The sequence below is a fragment of the Sturnira hondurensis genome, unplaced genomic scaffold (assembly GCF_014824575.4).
Source record: "Sturnira hondurensis isolate 20B ecotype Veracruz unplaced genomic scaffold, ASM1482457v3 Scaffold0021555, whole genome shotgun sequence".
Classification (NCBI taxonomy): Eukaryota; Metazoa; Chordata; class Mammalia; order Chiroptera; family Phyllostomidae; genus Sturnira; species Sturnira hondurensis.
Genome location: NW_028094186.1, coordinates 2,129,683 through 2,157,145, shown reverse-complemented (window position 1 = coordinate 2,157,145; position 27,463 = coordinate 2,129,683). Strand labels below are relative to the sequence as shown.

General features: G+C 42.8%; 1 protein-coding gene across 1 annotated transcript in view; it reads left to right on the top strand.

Annotated features, from left to right (window-relative positions):
- The window catches only part of CLIC4 (chloride intracellular channel 4), a 60,689-nt gene extending 34,466 nt beyond the window's left edge, over positions 1–26,223 (top strand). The window contains exons 3-6 of the mRNA XM_037032968.1: positions 6,042–6,167; positions 13,251–13,357; positions 23,727–23,908; positions 24,673–26,223. Coding sequence (XP_036888863.1) covers positions 6,042–6,167; positions 13,251–13,357; positions 23,727–23,908; positions 24,673–24,837 — 580 coding nt within the window. The 3' untranslated portion in view covers positions 24,838–26,223. The remainder of the gene's footprint in view (positions 1–6,041; positions 6,168–13,250; positions 13,358–23,726; positions 23,909–24,672) is intronic.
- Positions 26,224–27,463: the final 1,240 nt, after the last annotated feature.

Genomic DNA, 27,463 nt, shown 5'->3' with positions numbered 1-27,463 from the left:
TCCCACCCATCTGAAAATGGCCTCTGACAAGCCGAGAGAGCGGTGATTTCCAGGTGGATCTTCAGAAACAACAGTGTGACCGAGATGTGCAGGGAAACGAAACAGAATGGAGCAGGCCGGCCTTTTAGAGAGAGCGTCCATCTCCTGCTGCTGGCCAGTCGGCCAAGTACGATCCAGACTCTGTGCTTCCCCTGTGTAAATTTGACTTGAGTTACATGAAGCAATGTTGGAACAGTCCTAACAATTCAAGGTGTATGTCCTGAGGACACGTCCTGAGTCATAGGTATACTCCACACGTGTGTGTGTGTGTGCGATTATATAGGGATAGACAGACGTGTGGTCAGACCAAGGGAGAACATGTCTTTATGTTCTTTTTTGAGATAATTTCGAAGATAAATGTTAGTGAATATTTTTAAGCCCGTTATCAGTATAAACTATACTTACAAACTGTGTTAATAAAATCTGTTAAAAATTACAGAAGCTGTATTTGAAACCTGCATGGGTGCTATTTTGTTTTAAAACAATCGCTCCACAAATTGACATTGAAGTAGACAGAGATTAGCGGTGTACCACATTGGATCCAAGTAAATAAAATCCTTTCACTGGTCGAGCTGGTACCATAGACACATGCCTAGTAACCAGGGTCTGGCTCGTGCTTCGGTGCGTCCACAATTCACTGATTCAGTTAGTGACCTTGTATCAGAATATAGCAGATCCAGTGAAGAATAATTAATAGGAGTAAATTGGAACAATAAAGGATTTGTGGTGTTGCTTTGTTTTTATTTAATTTATTTTATTTTTTTGCTAATTGCTTTATAGTGTCCAATATTCTCTTGATTAGTGTGCGTTAGTGTTAGGCCTTAAAAATCAAAACCTTCAAAAGGGAAGTGGAAGTTCTCTGTACATGGCGTTTTTTTCCTTCATGTAGTGAGTCTGATAGTTACAGACAGGTCGTGTTTCAGGTCGGCTTGGGTGCCTTGTGTCTGTGCTGTGGCTGCGGCTGCGTCCTGCTCCTTTGACACTGAGCAGCTGGGACTGAGCCAGCAGCCCGGCATGGTCCAGTTGTTGCAAGTGTCCCAAATTAAATTTTAATTGACGTTAAGCCACTTATGTTGCTTAAAGTATTCACTCCTGTAAGATTCCTCCTCCTTTTCATTCCTTTCTTTTCCTCTCTGTTTATAGTTAGTTTGTTTCTATTTATTTCCTTTTCTTCATCTGGGAAGAAGTGGGAGAGAATGGAATATATTTTTGATCTAAAAAGCTACTATTAAAAAAAACGACTTTGGTAAGTAATATTAAAAATAACAAAACCCAGACATTGAAGTACACACTCTCTCTCAAGGTGCAGATTCTGTGTACGTTGCTTTTTCTAGATATCTGACATTTGGAAACATTTGAATTAGTTTGATTGAGTAGTTGAATAGAGTGAAGGCCTGATGATAAAGCCAAAGATGCTTGAATGTTTTAGCCATTGCCTATCTGTTCATTTTCATTTCTCTCACACGGAGTTACTGAAATGTTAAGTTTGTGTAAAGCACCTGTAAAATGAGCCTTTGTGGGTCAAACAAAACACCTGAGGCCTCAGAGTGCCAGGTGAGAACTAGAAGTTAAAGCATCTTGGATTCGGTTGGCTTGATGACTTGATACACCTTCGGAGTCCCCTCAGTGCTTACCATGTGTCCGTTTATTTGAAGGCTACTAGTCCACGTAGAATCATTAAAGTTTCTTCTCAAACCTATTTTCACTTGGAATAAGGACACAACATGGTTGTCCTTTATCTTAACAGTTAATTCTGGAAAACAGTTTTATCATTTTGGTTTCTTAAAAATCTTTGTAGCCTTTCATCAGAAACAAGATGGACTGTCCACCAGTCACCATCATTAGTGGAAACCGGGAATCATGCACCTGGTTTCATTTCACTTACATGCCTTGATATTCATCCGAGCTCTTATTACTGATCAGTTAATGCTAAATCATCGGTTTTGAATCATCACCCTCAAACAGGGTTTAACGCCCATCTCATCTCCTGCAAAACGCTGTGGATGTGGTACTGACAGCAGTTGTGACTGCCGTTCCCAGGCTTGGGTGTAGTTCACGTTGCTGTCTTTGATCTGCTCGCTGCAGGCAAACAGGTCTCAGAGCCACGGGACAGATGAGGAAATCCTGACCCAAGGCGGTTGGGACTGACTTAGTCACGTAGCTGGTGAGTGGGAGAACTATTCAATTTGAGATTTTAATTGGGTTTTTTAAATTCAGTCTTTGGTTTTTTCTTCTCTACCATGCTAATTTTATTTGTCCACTAATAAAAATATTTTTGTTAGGAGAGCTTAAAAGCTGTCATAGTTTATTACAGAAGTAATAGATGCCCTGGCTGGTGTGACTCAGTGGATACGACAAGGTTAAAGAGCATGCTTACTCATCCCGGGCCCCAGGTGTGGGAGGTGTGTGTGTTCTCTTTCTTGTGTGTATTTGATGCAAACCTTACTAACTCTGTTTGCTTTGACAAGGTACTGTTGTCCTTTATTTACCCTTGTGCTACCTTAAAAAAAACCTTTAAGATGTTAAGATTTGAAAATAGAGGCACAGACCCTAAACAAAACAGGTGGGGTTTCTGGACTCTTCCTGAGTTGAGGAGGAAGTAAAATTTAAGTTGGAAAAATGTGACTATGTCAGTGAACATGTGAGTGGGTGACTTGAAGAATAAAGATGACTGCAGGTGTGGATATGCTGGACCCTTTCATGGTCAAAGAAGAATAGGTGGTCGGGATGAGGATTGAAAAGGAGTAAGTGAAAGAAACCAGTGGGATGAGAAAGGGAAAAGGAGCAGTTCTGATTTGGAGGTGAGCACTGAAACCTAGAGGCGGGCCTGTTGAAACAGACGTGCGCCTGGGGGACTCGCTCAGGTTTCTTGCATCCCGACCATTTCGTGCCGATTCTTTCCCTTGTCAGACTAAAGAATGCTCAGTGAAAGAACCAGAGTTGAAAATCAAAGCAGATCTTGACTTTTAAAAGTCCTTTCGGGAGCTTAGGTTCTTACAGAGGTTCATAGAAAACATGTCTTACTTCTCTTTGCCCTGGTGGGGAGGTAGGCTCCAAAATTTGGGGCGAGGGAGGCCCTGAGTTAGAAAGTGTGGACTAATAGAATAATTAAGTCTTTGTATCATCGATGAGAATGTGAGAGAGAGATGAGGCACTTTCTAAGTCCAAGTCGAGAGACAGGGATGGGAAGTGGTGGGGAGTGGGGAGGGAGGAGGAGTGAAATGGAGAGAATGAATGAAAAGTGAGACCAAAGGCGGTTGTTAAGATGCAGTGAGCGGAGGTCTCAGGGTACCTTCTGTTTTAAGTTATTTTTAATGCCGAGGTATTTCACCTTCGTGATACACTTACAGATATCCCTTATTTTATTCAAATCTTGTGCATTTGTTGTAAGGAGGGAAATAAAATGTATTTAAAAAATAAAGAAATTAAAACAGATTTTTTAAAGCAACTTACTAATTCATTTAAACAGAACAATTATGAATGCATTATTTTTTAAAAGTATATTTTGTTGATTATGCTGTTATAGTTGCCCCAGTTTCTTTCCCTTTGCTCCCCTCTGCCTGGTACCCGCTTCCCTCCAGCAGTCCCTCCCCCACTCCCTGGCTTCGTTAGTTCATGTCCATGGGTTGTGCATATAAGTTCTTTGGTTTCTGCCTTTTCTATTTTTTTTTTTTTTAGATTTTACTTTTATTTATATTTAGAGAGAGAGGAAAGGAAGGAGAGAAGCATCAATGTGTGGTTGCCTCTTGTGTGCCCCCAAGTGGGGACTTGGCCTGCAACCCAGGCATGTGCCCTGACTGGGAATTGAACCAGCGACACTTTAGTTTGCAGCCTGCGCTCAATCCACTGAGCTATGCCAGGGCATTTTTCTATACTGTTCTTAACATCCCCTGTCTGTTTTGTTCCTACTAATTATGCTTCTTGAACCCTGTACCATTTCCCCCTCTCACCCCCTTCCCCCTCCCACTGACAACCTTCCATGTGATCTCCATACCTATGATTCTGTTCCTGTTCTGGTTGTTTGCTTAGTTTTTGTTTTAGTTTTTATTTTTTAGATTCATTTGTTAATAGTTGTGAATTTGTTATTCTTCTTTTTTTAAAATTTTATTTATTTATCTTTAGAGAGGAAGGGAAGGAGAGAGGGAGAGAAACATAAATGTATGGTTGCCTTTCGAGGATCCCCTGCTGGGAGTTGGCCTGCAGGAAACTGGCCTGCAACCCAGGCATGTGCCCTGACTGAGAATCGAACCGCGATTGTCTGAGTCGCAGGCCCGCGCTCAATCCACTGAGCTACACCAGCCAGAGCTTGTTATCATTTTCATGTTCGTAGTTTTTTTTTTTTTAAATTTTTTTAAAGATTTTATTTGTTTATTTATCTTTAGAGGGGAAGGAGAGAGGGAGAGAAACATCAATGTATGGTTGCCTTTTGTGTGTCCCCTGTTGGTAGTTAGCCTGCAAGGAACCAGCCTGCAACCCAGGCATGTGCCCTGACTGGGAATCGAACCGCGATCATCTGGTTTGCAGGCCCGCGCTCAATCCACTGAGCTACGCCAGCCAGGGCTCATGTTCGTAGTTTTTATCTTCTTTTTCTGAATGCATTATTTGTTATTGCAAAACAATTTTAATATAAAGTTTAAATCAATAATAAAATTACTATATTTTCTAAAAATTAGTGAGAAGAGTGGCATTTTTTTTACATTTTGCCTATCTATCTGCCTTAATAGAAGATATTTATTTTCATACCCGCGTCTGTATATGCTGTACCTCGTGATTTCACACACCAGGTAGGCCATAGAAAACCCCACTACAGGAAACCCAGTGCAGTGTAATGCGGATGTTTGTACCTCAGTGGTCCTCTCAGTGAAAGGGCCACCTAGCCCAGACCACACTTGGAGAGACAGCTGCCCAAACAGGTGTGATTCTAGATTCAGGTTCAGCTTCGCATTCTGCGTCGGTAAGGTGCACACCGTGTCTGGCCCTGTAGATTCCAGGATTCAAGGGTGCGCTTAGGTGAGCCGTTCTGCTTTTTATTTTATTTTATTTTATTTTTTCCGTTCTGCTTTTTAATAGGGTGGTTCCACTGTGCCTTGCTGTTAGTGGCTGTTTGCTTGCCGTTTTGCCATCTTTATCAGTGTTCCATGCATTTTCAATTTTCCCTAACTTATAGGCAGAATATTTATTCATTGTTTAGTTTTGAATTTGGTAATTGAGTCTTTTGATATTTTTCCATGCATTCATTTATTTTATCTATTGCTTACTGGTTTCTTTTGACCCATATTTATTTGATTTCTTGATGACTCTTGAAGTGAATTTGGACAAAATCTTTAATATATATTTAAAGATTAAATATATATTACTTTCTTACTACAATATTTTTTCCATTCTATTTACCTCTTACCTTTGGTTATGCTGTCTTACAGGTATTGAAGTAATTTCGGTTTTAGGTAGTCAAATCTGGTGATCTTTCTCCTTGTTAAGTGTTGACTTCTAGAAAATGGAAAAGAGGTGGTAGCATCTGAATTTGGAGGTTGAAAAGGACTGTGGGAATCAGCTACTTTTGTGTCTTATTTCACACACATGCACACACACATGCGCGCACGCACACAGTTGGCCTAGATAAATCAGGGCTTACCCATGTTCACACAACCGGTCGGTACCTACATTGAGACTAGAGGCTGACTTTCCCAATTCTCAGTTTTTTCCCCCTTCGCTCTACCACCATTTCTAATAAGCACCTCAGTTAACCTTGGAATGAGAATGAAGGGCTTTATTTTGGGGTTAAAAGAAAGACTTCTCCTAAATTTCTTACAAACGAGGTGCTTTGTGGAGGTTTGCTTCTCATCAGAGTATCACTGCAGCTGTTATACTTAGTAGAAAAAATGCGTTTATTCATTTTTACATACTTTAAAAGGCAGAACCACTCTGAGAATTTCAGGTATTGTTGCCTTCTCAGTTAGAGTGAAAAAATGATCCAAGTTTGATCACTATATTTATCCTAACAGGAAGCCTGTCGACCTGCAGAACTTGGCTCCCGGGACACACCCACCATTTATAACTTTCAACAATGAAGTCAAAACGGATGTAAACAAGATTGAAGAATTTCTTGAAGAAGTCTTATGCCCTCCCAAGTGAGTATCAGAGAAAATATGCATGGAAATATTGCCGTCTCTTGAAAGCTTTGTCTTATTTGCCCCTTAGAGGCCTTTCTCCTGATGGTACTTGAGTTAAATTCTCACAATATTAAGTTGGAATGACTGGGACTTCTCTTCCTTTATCACAGTTATTGCTCCACAGATGTCAGAAGTGGCTAATGGCCCAGTAGCCACACTGGGAAAGGCAGGTACCTGACGAAGCGGTGGAGCACGTGGTGGAAGTAGGTTCGGGGCAGGTGCTGCAGGCCAGGACAGGCTGGTTGTCTGAGGGATGTAGGCTCCAAACCGAGAGAGGAGGTGGGAAGGGACGCGTTCAGCCCGAACCTCGCAGAGTGTCTGAGTGGGTGTGGCCGCAGGTTGCTGGGGGATTTTCTGTCAGGTCATTTTATTTATTTATTTATTTATTATGTTATTTATGCCACTACAGTTGTCACACTTTTCCCCCCTTTGCCCCCCTCCACCCATCACCCCCCACACCAGTGTTGATGCCCGTGGGTCATGCGTGTAAGTTCTGTGGCTACTCCATTTCCTGTACTGTCCTCTGCACCCCCGTGGCTATTCTGTAACTGCCTAGTTGTACTTGTTAATCCTATCAGGTCATGTTAAAGGTAATGTTCTGAGGCTGTCACCCCAGGGAACTAAATTTTAGACTGTGTCCCTGGGAATCATTTTCCGTTTATGTATTTCTCTAGAGCCCCAGGTCCTCCGTGGTTAACAGCATGAAAGCACTATAGCCTGTGATATAAGGTGCAGTTGAGGGTTAGGTGAACGTGCATGGCAACTACCTGTATTGCAATTATGTGGTTTTGCATCGCACTGTAATCTTAGCATAGGTTTAAAGCATTACTGATTTCTTTTAGAATTTTCCAATTTCATTTTCCTGAAAACTGAAAAAAAATTTTTTCTGGCCCAAACCTTTCTTGCTAGTTAACATCACTTATTTTCCATGTGAAGGTAAATTTCCTAGGAATAGGATGATTGGGTCAGAGTGTTCTAAAATAATTACTCAATACATTCATTCATTCATTTGGCAAATCGTTACTGGGCAACAAAGCCTTGTGGACACAACAGTGAGTAAGACACACTTCCTGCAGCAAGTCGGGGGGTAGTGGTGGTGGTGGTGTGGGTGGTGATGTAGGTGGTGGTGGTGTGGGGGGGGGTGGTGGTGTAGGTGGTGATGGTGGTGGTGGTGGTGGTGGTGTGGGTGGTGGTGGTGGTATGGGTGGTGGTGTTGTGGGTAGTGGTGGTGGTGGTGTTGTGGGTGGTGTTGTGGGTGGTGTTGGTGGTGGTAGTGTGAGTGGTGGTGGTGGTGGTGGTGGTGGTGAAAGTGAGTGCAGTTGGGACAGGCTTTAGAAAAGAGATGATACTTGAATTAAACTTGAATTTTAAAAAGTGGCATTCGGCATGCGAGTGAAGGAGTAACAGTCATTCGAGTGTAAGAATCATTTTGAATTTTGAGTCAATAGTGTTTCTTTGGGGCACCTAAAGGTCTGCCTGAGGTGGACCTCTGTCTACAAGTAGCCCACTTTCTATTGTGGACAGAATTGCCCCCTGTTTAGCAATCTTGTACTAAGCTTAAACTTTCATTTTCTTCATCCTTTGTTGTAAAAGCTTATCCTCTGCCTGCCTTCCTGTCTTTCTAGGAGCCTTACACCTCTTTATCCCTTCCCACCAGGAGTCCACGCCTTCCTTCCACCCCCATACGGTTTCTGCAGACCAACACTAGTAGAGCCGTATCTTGACTTCTCCTCTCGGCCTTGTGTATAAGTAGAATAACAGTCAGGACCGGATCTTGGTAAACATGAGTTGAAGGTTCACACGCGTCGGCAAGGAGCTGTTACGAATATGTATTCATTCAACTTAGTAGCAGCAACTTCCGGGAGATTCCTGCACCAGGAACCTACTGGACCCCTTTCTGTTCTTCAAAGGGCTGTCAGCCCCGAGGAAGCGCCACATGTGCCACCTTGTCCTCGGACAGTAATGAAAGTGATACTCCTCTCGGGTAACTGTAGACCGCCGTGTCAACGTTAACGCATAAGCAGAGAGACGGTGGGGTGGCTTGCCAGTCTCTCTGAAGAAGACTGCATTTTGTTTTAAAGCCTTGTCTGGGGTGTTGAGTGTGTAGATTCTTTCCAGACATTCACGTTTTTGAAATCAGTGTGATGATACCCTAATGTACCATACCACTTCGGTCAAATGGATAGTTTCTCGTATTTTCTTCTTGCCCCCTTTGACAGCAACAACAAACATACTTTTGGTTGTTCCTTCTTGTTATTTTTCCCAGGGGGACTAGACACTCAGATAAATACAGCTCACGTCAGCACGCTCTGGTGTGTCTGTGAGACACGTAGCTTTTCGAATTGGACTTTGGAAGTGGACGTTTGCACTTTGCTCTTTGTACAGAGAAGCTGCAGCCCCATTTCGTTTGGGCATATTCATAGAGAAGCTTTAACTGAAGGTGGTCTTTTCCTTCTGTTTAAATAATTTAAAATCTGCATATCTTTCTGAAATAAAGGGCTCACAGTGTGCTAAATTCTCTCTAAGGGCAATTTCTTTGTTTTTGTGTTAGGACTTGTAATCTAAAGAGAGCTTGTAAATAGTTGTGCAATTTAGAAGGCAGTATTTTTGATGTTGCTAATGCCTCTGCGGTCACTAACACTTAAGTGTGAATCACGTGCCGTGTCCTGTGCCGTGTCCTGTGCATCGTAGATTGTTTTGTGGCCGAGCTCACGCCTCTCAAAGACTTGATGAAGAAACCGCAGATGAGCAGTCCAAATAATTTGTCTGGGGTTAACCGTGGCACAGCCAACATACTTTCAAAGCCAGGTCTATATGACTCCAAAAACCTGTGTTTCTCCTATTGTCTTCTTTCTATGTCTCATTTTGTTGAGTTTTACTTTTATAACAAAGGTAGAATGTCTTTAATTGGGATTGTGCTTTAGAAAAGCTGTGCCCAACTTTTTTGACACCAGGGACCGGGTTTGCGGATAATTTTTCAACGGACTGCCGGGGCGGGTGGCAGACAGGGGGTGGAGCTCAGCCGCTCGCCTCCTGCTGTTCTGCCCTGGTCCTAACGGGCCGCAGAGAGGTCCTGGCCCTGCTCTAGAGAGCACCTGAGGTGAAGGCTCGCTCAAGCATGGAGGAAGGGTAGACGAGAAATCCAAGACAATTGACTTTACTTGATGAGCAAGTTGGGCTGAAGGTGGTTGTCCAAATGAACTTAGTAAATCCTTTTTAAAAAGTAGGTGAGGTTTACTAGGGTGAGTTTTTATTTATACGCATTGCAACAGCCCGTTTGGGTCGGGTGTGCTTTCGCCTCAGTGGGCTCTGCAGCCCCTGCGTGACGTGCTCATCAGCGTGGCCTGTGTCGTGCAGAATCGTGTCTAGAGGGAGAAGGGGGGCGGGGGCAGAGGTGTGCCTGGGACCGTCACGTGCATCCCTTTCCCTTTCCTTTATTGATCTGTGGCACTCAGGGACCGTCCTGGCGCACTGCCTTTTCTTTCTCTCCAGGACAAGGGGATCTTCGGGTCCTTAACTGTGGTCGGTCTTCCTCACACTCATGTCGGAAGCCTCATTGTTTCCAGACAGGGTGAGGAGAAAAGGCAGAATTGTTGTACAAGAATCTAGCATTTCTAATAACATGTTTTTGGCATTTGGTGATACTGAGAACAGAGTGTTTTTATGTGAGCACTTACAGTTTCCTCACGACAAATATAAATACAGGCAACTGTCTGTTCTGGAGTTGTTTTGAATTTAGAGACTCACGAAAAGCTTCAATGAAGCAAGTGGTGCTGGTTAAGGTAACTATAGGTTTTAAGAAGAAACTTTCTTCTGTGGGGAAAGTGTTAATGGTTTTTCTTTTTTACTTTTATTTTTATTTTTAGTTCCCTTTACTTGAATGACGTACTTTGCCTTCTCCACACCCTCCCCCCGGCCAAAAAAATTTTTCTCAAAAAAGCTTTGAAACTGGATTTTTAACTGAAGCAGGTCTATGTATTACTTACTGAAGAAAGGATGCAAGGATAGAGAAAGCGAGATACTTTTGGAGAAGAGCTCTCTAAGGTGTTATTAAGCCTTTTTTTTAAAAAAAGATTTTATTTATTTATCTTTAGAGAGGAAGGGAAGGAGAGAAGGAGAGAAATATCAATGTATGGTTGCCTCTCGTGCGTCCCCTGCTGGGAACTGGCCTGCAACCCAGGCATGTGCCCTGACTGGGAATCGAACTGCAATTGTGTGGTTCGCAGGCCTGTGCTCAATCCACTGAGCTACACCAGCCAGGGCTAAACCTTTTTTAAAAATGAAAAATATTGGCGACGAAAATTGAATTCACAAGGGTAATTTAATATGCTATATAACCAGACTTTATTTTATATTAGTATGAAGAAGGAAAAATGTTTGAGATCTTTCCTAAAAGGATAGAAATATTATTAGCTAATCTACCATTAGTAGTCTGTGATGTAACAGAGTAAGGGGCTGATCTGAAGCTTCAGTACCCTGGCTGCTCATGTCCTGCTGCTGACACGTAGCCTCTTATTAATTATTTGCCTTTCTTTTGATAAATGTTAAAATGAATATTTACAATAATTGAAAATTATTGCTTTATCAAGCTATCTGCTAAAACTAATAATAATGGATGAATTACTAAAATCCAGTATTGGGGGGATGCAAAAAAAGCTGGAAACTAAATTAGAAACTTCCTGTTCAGAATTGGATTTAAATTTTAGAACCTGATTTGCGAAACAACGATGATAACAACAAAATACTGTGCCTGGGGACAGGAAATCTGGATTTTAGTTTGGCAATATTTTTAAATAATCCAGTGACTTTGGGGCCAATGCGTAAATTTTCTGGAATATAAATTCCTTTTAGGCAAAATGAGAGATTGAGGTGTTCAAGTATTGTATGCATTAAATTCATAATACAAATTTAATGGTTTGTCTTGGAAGGGAGGAACAGGGCACATTTAGCTGCTTTTAAGAACAGTGCTTTTAAAAATTTTTAATGGCATCTATTTTCATACGAATAAGGGTATGCTGACTGACAGCCCTTCATTCTTGCCTGTTCATTATGTAGGTCTCTAGTAACTATACTTCTGTGTGCTCATCATTACGTCCCCAACAGTGCAAGGCCTGACACATTACAGATACTTTATAATTAGAATAAAAGAATATACATATGAATACTGAACATATATATGATCTATAGTTCAAGCCTGCCTTCCTGTAAGTTATTTTGAGACTTATAAAGTTCACCTCATTAGAAAAAGTTGGTACAACGAAATATTGGTTGGGGTAAAGAAGGCTAATTTTGGAAACTTGGCTAGAGAAAGACAGAGTTTTGAAGAGGCACTTATGTTCCTCGCACTGTTTTTTTGTTGGAATGAATCAATGAAGGTACTGTATTACCAGCGGTGAAAACGTTTAAATTGGAGGTCGGTTGTTTTTATAGTTGAGGGAAACCCAGGGTTGTTTAAACAGGGATTAACTGTTACAGCTCGGGCAGGAAGGAGAAGAGGTGTGTGGAGGTCAGGTTTTCTGTAGATGGTGGGGAAATGTACATACATACCACATAAACTCAGGTGAAATTCTTTTACTGTAATTGTTCACTGGAAAACTCACTTAAATGATTTTGTTTATAAGATAAATTTTTAAGCTTAAAAACTGATATTAAAAAGATGACTTGAACATATAGATGTTCAATAGATATTTATATTCTTCTTACCCATATAGTTCTATGTCCAATTTTTAGAAGGTGTACCTTTTCTTGAATTCAAGATAGTAAAATGTGGGGGGGTGGGGGGAGAAAATGATTATAAAACTAACCTGAAACTGGACCTTACAACTGAACTAAATTTCTATCTATAAATACCTTATCTTCATTTTTAATTTAAAGTAAAGTGGTAAGATAACACCTTAAAATATGTAAATAAATCTAAATGACAAATTCAATTTAAGATATTTTTAAAAGTCTCACTGCCCCAAGCCCGTCTTCCAGCGAAATTTGGGGAGGGCCTTTTAGCTGATGCATCTTCCCTGAAGTGGTCCGACCAGCCCAGGTCCCTTTGGCCGTGCGTCCCCGGAGCTGGTGCAAGAGGAAGGGGCGAAGCGCTAAGCTTGTTTTAATACGCGTTTTCCAATTTGAGGAAGAAATCTATGGCTATGTGTGTTTGAGATTGAAATATGTAAAACATGCATTTGTGTGTGTGTGTGTGTGTGTGTGCGTGTGTTTAAGCTGTTGTGTCACTAATGACTTCTCAAAGCAGGAAAACTACTTAACAACACAACAGAGCGCTTGTCAGCAAAATTCCCGACATCTTATTTTTCTGTTGCTCCATGCCACCCTTAGAAAATTTTAGCGTGTGGCAGGTTCTGGAAAATCCTGAGTGTAGGGTGATCCGAAGTGCGTGAGTGATTTTTGTCCTCGTGCCGTTTTTGTCCTCCACCAGCTGTGGGTGAACAAGACGCCCGGCCGGCCTAGACTTTCCCCGCTGGCAGAGTTGCCTGGCCCTGCGCACGGGGCGCGGCACAGCCAGCGTCTGGAGGGCGCTCCTGTCTAAGAAGGCTCTGTGGTTGGGAGGTGGCCAGTGCAGCGGAGAGAGTGAATGCTTAACTTGATTTAATCGTCATTACTTTACATTCATATTCAAATAGCCACACATCACTAAAGGTCTCTGCCGTATTGGATGGTTCCGATGTAGAACATTTCTGTCATCACAGGAAGTCCTCTCAGTGTCGCTTGAGGGCCCTCCTTCCCGACGCCCATTGGTTTGGCACGCGTCTCTGGGCAAGTCGTCGGGTTCCCCAGCGTTCTGGTTTATAAAACGCAGGCGGAGTGCGGGTGTCTTCTGGCTGCCGAGATTATTAACATGGGAACAAAAACTGTACTGAAGGAAAACACACGTCTTAAAAGTGTCATAGAAAACAGATGATGGCATTTTTCTGGATTAATAACTGTTAGAAGATGTCTAGTAACTGCTAGCACAATGGTTTATTGATTGAGGGAATTTATGCTGATGTATCTCTGGAGGATCTATAATCGATTTTCGCTTTTTCCATTCAGGTACTTAAAGCTTTCCCCAAAACACCCAGAGTCAAATACTGCCGGGATGGACATCTTTGCCAAGTTCTCTGCATATATTAAGAATTCAAGGCCAGAGGCTAATGAAGGTAAAAATAAAAATAAAAAAGAAAGAAATGATTGAATTAACACTTGGTTGGGGTGGGGGGGGCTACCAAAAAAACCCTAGTTTGCCTGGCTGGTGTAGCTCAGTGGATTGAGCGCAGGCCTGCGAACCAGATGATCGCGGTTCGATTCCCAGTCAGGGCACATACCTGGGTTGGGGGCCGGTTCCCAGCAGGGGACCCAAGAGAGCCAACCACACATTGATGTTTCCCTCCCTCTCCCCTTCCCCTCTGAAGATAAATAAATAAATAAACTTTAAAAAACCCCTATTTTGAATGATTATAAATGAGTACTTTGGAATCCAGATATTCCCGTAAGTCTTAAAAACAGGCATTCAGAGTTGATCAGAGATTTGATGGTAAGCCAGGACAGGTCCTTAAATTGCTAATTTTTCTGTGTATCTAGCTTGTGGGACAGCACTTAGCACTGTAGTAGGTGCGTAATAAAGTGTTCATCCAGGGAATTTGTTGTCATCTTTTTCTGAGAGGTACAGGGAACTATGCAAAGAATTAGTGTCGCATCAAAAACAGTGGATTTATACAGTTTAGTTGACACCATTCCTGAATCTTTTGTTTATCGCTGGGTGCCCGCATTCTAAAATCAGCCGCGGTGGGTTTTCATGCTAATTACGCGTGAAGAGCAGCTTCTGGAGTTGCTCCAGAGCTTTTAGACTCACCCGCCTTCCAAATTCACATTCCCACAACTAGGGTTTTAATTTCAAGTTACATTTTCATGGCGAGAATTGTTGGAGGAGCGTGGATGTGGTTTTCTTGTTTCGTTTGTTAGAGGGCATTCGCATTTTGTTCCCCAAACTACCATCTGGTGTATTAGAGGGGATCCTCTGTGAGAGAGGTCCCATTTCATTGTCTTAGCCCACACCATTCAGTAATTTTCTGTTTTCTTTTCTTTGGGGTGTTAAGCACTATTCTCTCTGGAGAAAACTGTATAGAGAAAGCATTAGTATTTGATTAAGAATAACAACAATAACCAAAAAAGCCAGCTCCTAAGATACTTTAATCCATCGTTGTTTTAGACAGTTGAGTTTTTCCCACATATATTTCCTATTTGAGGAAGAAATAATGACCATGTGATATTTAAATATATAAAATACATATTTGTCTTTTGTTGTTGTTGACAATATTACAAATGTCCCCTATTTTCTTCCCCTTTGCCCCTCTTCACCTAGCCTCTATCCCCCATACATTTGTGTGGATTTTAAATTTTTTTAATTTTAACTTTTTAAAAGATTTTATTTATTTATTTTTAGAGAGAGAGGAAGGGAGGGAGAAGGTGAGAGAGAGGAACACCAATGTATGGTTGCCTCTCCCACACTCCCTACTGGGGACTTGGTCCACAACCCAGGCCTGTGCCCTGACTGGGAATCAAACTGGTGACCATTTGGTTCACAGGCCGGCACTCAGTCCACTCACCCACACCAACCACACCAGCCAGCGTGGAATTTTTTAAAAGAAGCTGTTGTATAGCAAGTGTGTCTTCTCATAGTCGAAAATCTTTGTAACACAGCAGAGCACTTGTTACGAAAATTCTTGACATCTTATTTTTCTGTTGGTTAGCACCACCCTTACAAAGTTTAATTATGGGAGAAAGTTCTGAGTGTAGGGTGATCTATTGGTGGTTTTTTTTTCCCCTGGCCCTACTGTGGGTAATGAAGGTGCTTGAGCAGCCAGCCCAGTAGGGTTCTTTTGCATAGAAGTTTATGACAGCAAATGACCAAGAATACAAAGGGGGGGGGGGGAGACAGTGGGGGGAGGAATCAGTGCTGATTAAACAAGAATAAACAATTTTTAAAAATTGAAACGGTTGCTGATTTCCTTTTATCATTTCACTAAACAGATTTCCAAGCTGTTCAGGCTACTATTTTTTATTATTAAAATTTAAAACCACAGCATTTTATCATTTAGTGTTGAATTTCAATCCCTCCTGGAATATTCACTGAATGAAATGCCTCTCTGTGGTGAGGGGGAGGAAGGGTGGTGCTCAGGCCTGGCTTGTACTGATTAAATGTGTTCTAGAGGCCGCCTTGGTTTGGAAGCAGCTTTCCTTAGGAGCTGGCTCGCCCCCCCCCCCCCCCCCCCCGCCGGTATTTCTGTCTAAGCACTTTACACATTGAGTGAACTGTTACACTGGGGGCCCTCCTTTCCACAGATGGTTTCTATTCTGCTCTGTTGTTCCTTTTTGTGACACTGTCTTATACTCAGATGCTCTTGCTGCGTGGGTCTTCAGACTCTCTTAGTTAAAGTCATAATGTTTTTATTTCTCTTTGTGGCTTTTGGAAGCTGGAGGGTGGTTGAATTTCTTTTGACACTTGGTGGAGAGGGGGAAATGTGTTTGCTTAAAAAATGGGGTTTGGGGGGTTTTTTTGGTGGATGGGATTGCTGGGAGAAAATAGGGGAGAAAGCGAGTTATTTAAGTATATCTTTGTATTCTACTTTTTCCTATCAATTTGTTACTGTTTTAGCAGCCACCTACCCTTACTGTCCTTAGAATTTTGTAACCAATAAGAACAAACAACATAGCGGATTACACAGTGCATAACTTAGAAGGCCTTGTATTAAATTACCTATTGCTAAATAAGAATTCCAGTTGCCAGGCAACTTCTCCCCACAGGGACCTGTCCCTGCCATGAGTCTTTAGAAAACAAATGTTCCAAATAATTTTGGACCTTAATGGACTCTACCTTATGTGTATGTATGTGTTGCAGGTCTCTTATCTGACTGTTTCATGCAACTAAATGCCTTAAATAAGCCTAGGAAATGAATGGACCACTTCCTTATTCCTCCAAACAATAAACATCTCACACAGAGATGGATTTGGCATTTTATATGGTAAATCATAATAGGCAAGTCTTTGGTTAGTTTTACAAAATCCAGTATTTTGCAAAGGTTTGGATAACTTAAGACCTCATTCTGAGCTAAGGGATTAGATGCCTAGATGCTATGCTGTTGGGCTAGTGAAGCAAGGGGTCGTTGGTTCGATTCCCAGTCAGGGCACGTGCCTGGGTTGCGGGCCAGGTCCCCAGTAAGGGGTGCACAAGAGACAACCACACATAGATGTTTCCCTCCCTCTCTTTCTTCCTCCCTTCCCCTGTAAAAGTAAATAAATAAAATCTTAAAAAAAAAAAGAAGGGCCAGTGCTTAGATTAGGTACAAGTAAATAAGATGTAAAGAATAAAATAAAGAGAAATGCTGATTGATGTGGTAGATTGCTAAATTGATTGATGGATGGATGGATAAATGAAATATATAATTCATTTTATTTATATATTTACTTTTTAAAAGATTTTATTTATGTATTTTTAGACAGAGGGGAAGGAGGGAGAGAAACATCAATGTGCAGTTGCCTCTCTCATTCCTGGGGACCTGGCCCACAACCCAGGCACGTGCTCTGACTGGGAATCAAACCAGTGACCTTTTGGTTCTCAGGCCCACGCTCAGTCCACCGAGGCACACCAGCTGAGGCTGAAACATGTAATTCTTTTGGAACATGTCCAAGTTGGTTAAGAGTAAGAGCTTGTGTAGTGTTTTGAAGCATTAAAAGATATTAATGAGCCCCAGCCCGGTGGCTCAGTTGGTTGGGGTGTCATCCTGCACACCAAAGGTTGCAGGTTTGATCCCTGGCTAGGGCACCTGTTGCGGGTTCAATCCCAGGCTGGGTCATGTATGGGAGGCAACTGATTGATGTTTCTCACATCAATGCTTCTCTCTTTCTCTCTAAAATCAATAAACATATCCTTGGATGAGGATTAAAAAAAAAAAGAGATCAGTGAATAATTCCTTTTATGAGGAATTATTAGGTATGACCTGTCCCAGCTCTCCTGTTTTTTCAGTTCTGTAATTTCATTAATTTATATAATTTATTAAGCTCCCAAATATAACTAATCAATAATTTATTAGCCTGGTATTTATAATATTCTTCAAAGATCCATGAATTTAGGAGTGATGAAAATCTGCTGTTGTGTGCTCTGAGGCATATTCTGTGATGTCCAAATTCCTATTTTGTTTTATAAGATTTATTTATTTATTTATCTTTAGAGGGGAAGGGAAGGAGAGAGGGAGAGAAATATCAATGTATGGTTGCTTCTTGTGTGCCCCCTGGTGGGAACTGGCCTGCAACCCAGGCATGTGCCCTGACTGGGAATCAAACCACAGTTGGTTCGCAGGCCCGCGCTCAATCCATTAAGCTACACCAGCTGGGGCAAAAATTCCTATTTTTAAATGAAGCAATGGAATCTATGGGTTCTGATTAGTAGTTTTCTATTCAAGATTCATCCCCGCCCCCTCATGAAGTGTTTAGAATCAGAGGATGATTGTTCATCATTGTAGCTGTAAAATCACATTATATATTAATCATCTTCAAATACCCAGTTACCACTCCCTCTTTTACTGTTACCTAGCCCTTAAAAATTATTTGTATAAGATTTTCCTTCATTAAAACTAGTAATAGCTTTAAAATATAGTTTTATCCATGTTAAGCTTTTTTTTTAATTTAAGATTTTGTTTCTTTTCATGTGCCCTGGCAGGGAATCGAACTGGCAACGTTTTGGTTTGTAGGCCGGTGCTCAATCCACTGTGCCACACCAGCCAGGCCAGTGTTAAATGTTCGTAATTTTTGTTTTCTTCTTTGTTAATTGTATTGTCTTAAGATTTATTTATTTTTTTTTTAGAGAGTGAGGAAGGGAGGGAGAAAGAGAGAGAAACATTGACTGGTTGCCTCTCGCATGAACTCAGCCAGGTACTGGCCTGCAACCCAGGCACACACCCTGACTGGGAATCGAACCGGCCACCTTTTGGTTTGCAGTCCAGTACTCAACCCACTGAGCCACACCAGCTAGGGCTGTATTGTTTTTCTGCAACAGATGTGGACTTGTTATATACATTTAATGGTTTCTGCTTTGTATTTACTCATTTGGTAATAGAGTAATACCTGCTTATTTAAAAAGTTAAATTAACCAGGTCCCTAATAGGAGGCATGCGAGAGGCAACCACAAATTGATGTTTCTCTTTCTTTCTCCCTCCCTTCCTTTCTCTCTAAAAATAAATAAATAAATACATTTTAAAAGTTAAATTAGTGTAAATATAAATTTAATAAAAATTCAGTGCTCTGTAAGTTAACATTATGTAACTTCTTTCCCTACAGCATGCATCCTTTTCTCTGTGCAATTTTGCTGTGTACATAAATGTATATTTATATATCTGTATTATGCAGTTGTCTTTTTCACATTATGTGGTGGGAATTCTTAAAAGTATAGATCTACTTTGTTTTTTTAAAGAAATGCTGCTTAATATTCCATAATACAGATTTTTATTTAACCATATCTCTGTTGGTAGACTTTTAGATTGTGTCGTTTTTTTTATTATGACAAGTTTTTTTTATTATTTTACTGTCAGTGAATGTCCTTGTGCTAGATTCCAAGTAGGTTAAAATGTTTTGTTCTCCAAAAGTTTATACCAGTAAATGTTCCCATTAACATGAAAGTAGTCATTTCCCCACGCTTCTGACACTGGTGTGTGTATGGGGTTAGTCTTTCAATTTTACTGAGTTTCATAGTAAAAAAAAAAGGTGTTTTGATTTCCATGATTAATTAAAACTGACTGTGTGGTCTATCTCACTTACTAATATTTTTGAGAGCTTTTGAAAGATCATCTTGGAGATACCCGTATTGTTACTCCAAGGGGTATTGGAGAATAATGCTGCATATTGCAAAAGGCAAGGAGCGCCTTTCTGGTGGCCTGCTACTGCCTTCTAGTGGTTAGTCTGTGCATTTTCTTTATTTTAACCGACTTCCAACTACTGTGTGGTGGTTTGTCTTCAAAACTTACGTGGATTGCATGGTGCTCTTTAGTACCTTTTGGTACTTCTATTTTTTCTTTGTGTTGTTGGCCATTCCTTACATGGATATATAAAAATTGTATCAAACTAACTCAGCATTTTTTGTGTTCACTGATACACCCTTTATTCTGATATTCTTAACTATGAAAAAGCACCCAACATTCTAGTCAGGTATTGCTATTCTAGTTCAACGTCATTGCAGGGGCTGTGCTAAGGCCAAAGTTACAGAAAGAACAGTAATTGTAATGTTTTGCTAGTGTGGTTTTAGTCTGGGCCTTACATTTGGATTGATAGGCATTGTGTGGTATAAACCTTGTAAATTTAGTGTATTATTTTCCTATTGGATGCACTTGAGAATTAATTTTTAAAAAGGGTTATTTAGAATAGGTTGGAGATTACCAACTTGCTCAGACCTGCTGTATATACACTCAGGCCCATTTCAGGTGCTATTTCAGTGTTTGCGTTCAGGCAGTGTTCCCCTCCTCACAGGCCATGCTTCTGTTCGTTGTAATCGTGCCAAGGAACAAGTCCTATGTCTCACGTGTGTTTCTTCTGTATTCCCTCCCAGCTTTGGGTAATAAGCACCTTGGATCTTTGTTCTCCCAGAGTCCCGAGAGTCCACTGTCTCTCTTTTGTCTTTTCCTTTTCCTTTTAAGTACAGCCTTGAAAGGTTTTCCATCATGCCCTGGGCTCCGTACTAACCTAGCTATTTCTCACGTTGCATTTTTTTGTTAATTTATAAACTTGACATTTCAGCTTACTGTATCATGATCAGTAGCTTGTATATAAGTAATGAAGGGTGATACTTATTACTTCTGTATTTTCGTCTTTTATTTTCAAATGGCCCGATTCCCTGTCACTCCTTTCGCTCCAGGTGAACTTCCCTAGGTCCGCAGCTTTGTCTCACTAGGTTCCGGTGCCCCACTGCCCCACTGTTTCGTCTAAGAAATAAACTGGCTTGGTCCTGACTATGGCTAGAGTGACCTTTTGTTAATAACATAGGTAGTTCTTTGATCTTGGTGCCGCCTGTAACTTGACCAGTGTTGCAATTCCAAGTCATTTGACTTTCACCTGAGTAACAGTGATTACCAGTTCCGGACAGTTTTAAATGGCTGTTAGGTTCTACAGCGGTCCCTACCTCATTCTCAGCTTTCCGCAAAGGTGTAACGGTCAAGTGCAACTGTTGTCACTCATCTGACTTTAAAAGTGTCTGTTCTGCATTCGAAAGTATCTAATTTCCTTTTGAACCTTATCCATACATTAAGAAATCAAAACTTTTCTACTTAATTATTGTCTTATCTCAGTCTGGGCCAGACGTCGACCAAGTGCCCGATGTGTGCTTAGGCAGAGCGCCGTGACTTTTACGGGATGTACAGAGGAAGTACAAAAGTGGGAATTATATATGAATTTAGTAACAAGAAGTAGAAGGAAGAAGTTCATGATTTTGTAGACTGTTAGTTTAATGTAAACCAGCCTTAAGTTTAAAAATAAAAAGCTTTTAAAATATAACAGTAACAGAAAGTGCCCATAGGAAGGACCGAACATAACTAATACACTTTTTAAAGCATATTAGAAACTACAAGGTGTTCAATGACCAGATACTGGCTCTTAAAATTTTTTTATGCATCTTTCATTCATTTTTTGCTATCATGTCAATTAAGGCGATTATAATCATCCCAATTTTTTTATTGTGGCAAAATTGATATACAACATTACATTAGTTTCAGGTGTGTGGCATAGTAACTTGATCTTTGTATGTGTTGCCATCACCATGATCATTCTGGTTACGGCCTGTCCCTGTGCAAGTGACCCCCCCGCCCCCGTTTTGCCCACTTCCCCACCTCCTTCCCCTCTGAAACCCACCCCTCTCTTCTGGATCTGTGAGTTTTGTTTTGTTTTGTTTGTTAGTTTTCTAGGTTGTACATGTAAGTTAGATAACACGGTACAGATAGACCTTGGAGGTGCTGCGGGTTCCACTCCAGGTTGCTGCAGTGAAGTGAGTACCTCCGTGAAGTGAGGCACGGCAACGTTCGGTTTCCTAGCACGTAAAAAGGTGATGTTAGAGCTGCAGCCTGTTAAGCCTGCAAGTCTGCTATGAGTCATCACCTTTCACTGCCGGAGGGTTGTGACTCCTCCGTATGGATGGCTGCTGACTAATCCGGGAGGCGGTTGCTGAAGGCTGAGGTGGCTGCGGCGGTTTCTTAAAATAAGACAGTAGGGAAGTGTGCCCCATTGACCGGCCTCCTTTCCTGAACGATTTCCCCGTAGCACTTGGTAGCGATTCTCCCACGGCAGAGCCCCCTTCAGCCCTGGAGTCAGCCCTTGCAGACCCTGCTCCCACTTCAGTCTTCCCAGCGTCTTCCCCGGGCACAGATTTCATCTCAGGAAACCCCTGTCTGCCCGTCCGTGTGGGAAGCAGCCCCTCCGCCATTTACATTTTATCGTGAGATTGCGGTGATTCAGCCACGTCGCCGGGCTCTCTCAGCTTCTAACTTTAGTTTTCTTGCTGTTTCTACCACATCTGCAGTTTTTCTTCCACTGAAGTCTCGGACCCTCAAAGTCGTGTGTGAGGGCTGGAATCAGCCTCCTCCAAACGCCTGTTAACGCTAATTTTGACCTCTTCCCATGACTCATGAACGTTCATAATGGCGTCCAGAATGGTGAATCCTTTCCAGAGGTTTTCAATTTACTTTGCCCACTTCCATCAGAGGAATCATGATTTATGGCAGCTATAGCCTTACAAAATGTATTTCTTACATAAGACTTGAACGTCGAAATTATTCCCTGATCCACGAGCCGCAGGACTTCAACAAATTTTCCTTCGCGTGCATTCACCGCCGGACTAACTGGCACGAGAGGCCTGGCGTTTGGCCTGCCCTGGCTTTCAGCGTGCCTCCGTCGGTGTCAGCGTGCCTTCCTCACGAGGCTCCATCATTTCTAGCTTTGGTTTTAAAGTGAGAGATAGTGTGATGCTTTCTTTCACTTGAGCACGTAGAGGCCATGGTAGGGTTACTCATTGGCCTCATTTCAGTATTGGTGTGTCTCAGGGATAGGAAGGCCCACAGGGAGGGAGCGAGATTGGGGGGCGCTGGCAGTGGGGCAGTCGGGGCACACACAGCATGGGCCCGTGAGACTCACTGTGTGACATGTGTCCCACTGTGTGACATGGGTGCGGTTTGTGGCAGCCCTGAATCATTGCAGCAGTAACATTGAAGACGACTGGTCAAACATCACCGTAATGAATGTGATGATTCTGAGAAGGTTTGAAATAGTACAAACATCACCAGAATGTGGCACAGAGACACGAGGCGAGCCGCTGCCCTTGGAGAAAGGGCGCCGACAAGCTTGCTTGACACAGGCCGCCACAGACCTCCACTCTGCGGACAGCGCAGCACCTGCGACGCAAAGCCAGACAAGTTCCTCCCGCGTTGTCTTTCTCTGTCCCACCGATGTTAAAATCCGAGCATTCTCTTTATGTCTGCAGCCCCTTACCCAGCTATGACCACCATCTGTTGTCTGGACTGCTCAGAGGGACCGGGGGTGAGTGGGTGGGGCCCGTTTGGAGGAAGAGGTACTGGGTTAGGGTACATCGTGTTGCTGGTGAAATGCCTCACAGGCGGCGTGGGGGACTTTGCCGTTTTCCATAGTGGATCCAACTTTCTTCAGACTCCTGGCTGCATAGATGTGCCTTCATAATGGTTAACTTGCACAGTCAGGCACTGCCGTCATTTGTGTGAGCTCATTTATTGCGGGAGCGGGGGTGCAGCTGGCCAGGGAAGGTCACGGTTAAGAAAGGAGAATAGGAGGTGTGTCTGTGGTTACTCCATGTTTCTAGTGACGGCGCCCCCTCTCTGCCGAGGGTCACTAACTCGACTTTGCAGATACGCAGGGGCGGTGCTGCCCCCGCTTCTCTCTGAGTGATAACAACCCCAGCATCTCAATGTACTGGTCTAGGGAGACGCTCCGTGCAGCTCGCTGGTCCGACCTCTGTTTTCCGTGCTGTCATGCGATACGCTGCTGCTGGCGTCTTGGGTTACACGAGGCAGCACGGAGAGCCCAGGTTTTCTGTTTGCACTGGGGCTTCTTAGCAGTTTGGTGGTGAAAAGTCCAAATATTCTCATGGGAGTCGGACTTAAACGTTGAGAGTAAAAAATCTCTCTTGGCAGGATTTTCTTCCCTAGGTTTAGAATGATGGGTTGGCCTTTCCTTACCCGTTTTCCCAGTTTAAACATCAATCGTGCTGGGCCATGATGTGCTCGTTTAGTGACTGACAAGATTTTACAGCAGCCACTGTCTGAAACTCACACTTGTTTTTCTGTCTGTCTGAACCGATTTGTCTGTCTCACCCTCCCCACCCCCCACCCCGCCCACAGGAGAGCAGGGACTGTGTCTGTTCTTAGTGTTACTGCCAGAGGAGGCGCTGGACAAAGTTACTGGCCGAGAGAGTCGTGCTTTGGGGCCTGGGTGCTTTTCCTTCTTACGGTATCCCCACGTTTCTTGCAGCACTGGAGCGAGGCCTCCTGAAGACGCTGCAGAAACTGGATGACTACCTGAATTCTCCCCTCCTTGATGAGATCGATGAGAACAGCATGGAGGACATTAAGTTCTCCACACGGAAGTTTCTGGATGGCAATGAAATGACACTGGCCGATTGCAACCTGTTGCCCAAATTGCACATTGTCAAGGTAGGGCCGTGGGCCGTGGCGTCACACTGCCCCCGGAATTAGGTCTAGGTCAGCACTTCCTCTGTGTGTAAACTTTTCTGATCTTCCGGCGTAGGACTGGGGACCCCAAGTGGTGTAGTTTAATGCTAGTTAGGCGATAGTTGGAACAGCGTGGAGTTAATTAAATGGGGAATTGTTTTAAAATTGAAGCACGTGAGAAAGAGGAATATTACATTTTTCTGTGACCGCATTCAAAGATGTGATAGGTTACTTTGAATTGGAGTTTGCGGCACTGACATATCGTTGAATTCTGTCCCATGGTCCCCTGGCTTTTTTCTCTCCAAGGCAAAAATATTTGTTGTTCATTTATCGTGTGAGACCCTGATGGATAGACAACCGTAGTAAACACCAGTCACGCGGTAAAGGTTGAGATCACGGCGAACAGATCCGAAGCTGTGTATTTGAAAGTATCGATGTGCACCCATGGGTTCTCCTCGGCCTTCCCTGTGGGTGGCCACACAGCGTCGGCAGCCGGCGCCGCACGCCGGAATCTCGGTGTGGTTTGCCATCCTCATCGTTATTTAAGATTCCAGTTAGAATGAAGGGGACTTCTAATTTCAGCCTCCCCTTCTCTGGCAAAATTAATGAGAGGTACAGAGGACATGTAAGCTTTCTTTCAAATAGAAGCAGTTCTTAGAGATTCACAGAATCAGTTTTTCGTAAAATCAGAGATATTCTGGTTAACCTGACAAATAAATGTAACTTTTGATCTCTTTGTATTTCAGGTGGTGGCCAAAAAATACCGCAACTTTGATATTCCGAAGAGGATGACCGGCATCTGGAGATATTTAACTAATGCCTACAGTAGGGATGAGTTCACCAATACCTGCCCCAGCGATAAGGAGGTCGAAATAGCGTATAGTGACGTAGCCAAAAGACTTACCAAGTAAAAGAGCACTGACGAGAGAGATGTCTTCACAGCTCATCCTGATTACGAATACGCTTTTCCTAACAGACTGATTCTCTTCCTCTAAAGTAGAAACTTTATTTTGCATGAACATGGCAGTTACTCAAGATTAGGGTAAAGGATAGATGAGGTATAGTAGCTATCTTGGAACATACACTCCTAAGCAGTATTATTTTCAAACTTTCTACCCTGCCCACCTCCCCTGCCCCCTTCCCTCCTCTCTTCTCATTGGAGACCCTTCACCACAAACTTGTAACGTCAGAGGGACTTTGTCGCCTCCCCAGAGCCCTCAGCGAGGTGTCTATCCACTGTGTGTCGACGGCAGGACTTTTGAGGTGCGGCGTTCAGCTGTAGAGATAGTAACCGCGACCTCACCAGTCCGCCCCACACCGGTGCATGGTGCATGGTCCAGGAATGTGTATGTATTGGGGGGAATCTTGTAATGTTCAGTAAGAGTATATGAAAGGATTGCTACTGTACCAGAACACTGCGCTCCGTTTCAGTTTAGTCTGTCCTGGCTGTGTGCGGAAGGGAGTCACCCCAGGGAGGAGAGCCTTCTGCCGACGTCACTAGAGATTTTGCTGTTTTACTTTGTACATCGATTTTACTTTTCCCCAAAGCATCTGTCCATTATACCAGTTGTAGCCTCTGACCCCGTGTAGCAGCCAGACGTTTAGAGAGAGGGGTGATATTCTCAGTCTTTCTGGAGAACTTTATCCATACGTGACAAACCAGTGGGCACCTGATACTCGGTCTGGATGTGGAGTTTGCTCTGAGTGCTTTGCCCAGTGCCATTCATCAGGAATGTTACCGCTCCCCCCTTTTATTTTAAAAGGCTCCTTTTTGGGTAGACGTGCACCTTGCTGTCTGTAGGTCTTCTGAGCAACACTACATATGCTGGTATTTCGTTGATTTGGCTTTAGCAGCACAGTGGTCAGTAAGGTAGAAATCCACACAGAAATTGACCTAACGGACGCAGGGAGGGTTCTGTTTCTAAAGCACGTGTAATGTGGGCAATCTAAAGACTGCATTGCCCACCCTGTGTTAAAAACGAGATAAAGGGCACAGAGGGGCAGCGTTTCCATCCCACCTTCCGTTTGCTGTTGGGTGTTGGGTAGAGGGTGGCTCCCTCCTTTGGACTGAATTATGGTTGTCAGGGTGAGGGCGCATTTACTGCGGTTTTGCCTGATGTAGATCAGAGTGTTTCCTGCAGTTACATTTCTCCGCAGCCAGACCGAGGACCAGCACTCGGTGTGTCTGTTTGCTGTTTCAATGGAAGCCCCCACCAGGAGCGACTTGTGTGCTCCAACAAGGGAGGGTGAACTTGGGGAGAATAAAACAAAAAGCTTGGTGTGTATTTGTTCAGTTTTCAAATAAAATTGGACCTTCTGAGTATTGCTCCAAAGCTGAGATTGTGACTAACAGTACATTTTTTGGTCATTTTTTATGCCTAACTTGTTCAAGAAGTGCTATTTCTCATAGGTTGTTTTTGGAAATTGTAAGTGTGTTGCTTTAAAATGGCAATGATCTCCTCCCTTTGATACGCTGACATTCAGTAAACACTGCCTTTATGGGAGCAGCCGGGTTTTTATGAGCATACTGCATTTTTTAACCTATCAGGAATTAGCTTAGTGGAGAAAGATAAGAAAAGCTCCATGTTGTATCCATTTGGCTCAGGGAGGTTTGCTTTCCCTTTCTGAAAACTCCTTACTGCCGATCAAAAGTTTGCGCACCCACCTTTTCCAAGTTGAGTGTCGGGTGCTGATTCATCTGGCTCCAGGAAGAGGCACCGGCAGGTTATCTACTGAGATACTGTAGCTGCAGCTTCAGTGGGGGAAACGCACGTCTGCGCCAGGACACAGACAGCCAGTCAGCACTTTCCATCTCTAAATTTTTAAATACTGGTGACTTGGCATCCAGGTGATACGAACCTCGCCTCAGAGCTCGAAGGGAGAAAAAGATGCCAAAGAAGGGGCGTCTGTGCGTCCGGGGAATGGGGAACCAAGTGGTGCGGCGTGCAGGGCTGATGAGGAAGGAGCAACCTTCCTCAAAATAGAGTGACGGAAAGTACGTTCTGAAACTCAGTTGCGAAGTATTTTCACCTTGGATATTTATTCTCTACCTTTAAAAAGATATTTATCCCCTGATTCTCTTGCCTGTCCTTCTCAATGGCCAAGGAAGGTAGGTCAGTTAGGATTTTGATGAAGGCAAAGTTATTTTTCTGTATAGAAAGACCTTATTCGTTTATCGGGGAAGTTAGTCCGATGGAATTGAGATCAGAAAATAGGAGGATCCCAGCAAATGCTTTTTTAACCCATCTTATATTTGTTCATAGCTTAAATCTTAGGAGATTTGGGGATAAAAGTAACCAGGTAGTGTGTGGATTCACATAATGGTTGGCATCTGCATGGAGGCCCTGCCTGTCTCCCAAGGGATTCTGGGAAGCTTTGTGTTCCCAGACAGCTCGGAAAGCTCTCGCTGTTTCAGTTGATGACTTCCTTAAAAAGATCAATGCAAATGCAAATTTTTGTATACAGTTCTGTTATCTTTTACTAGGATTGTTGACTTGTGATAAGATTCATGTAAGATTTTATTTCTTGGTAACTTTG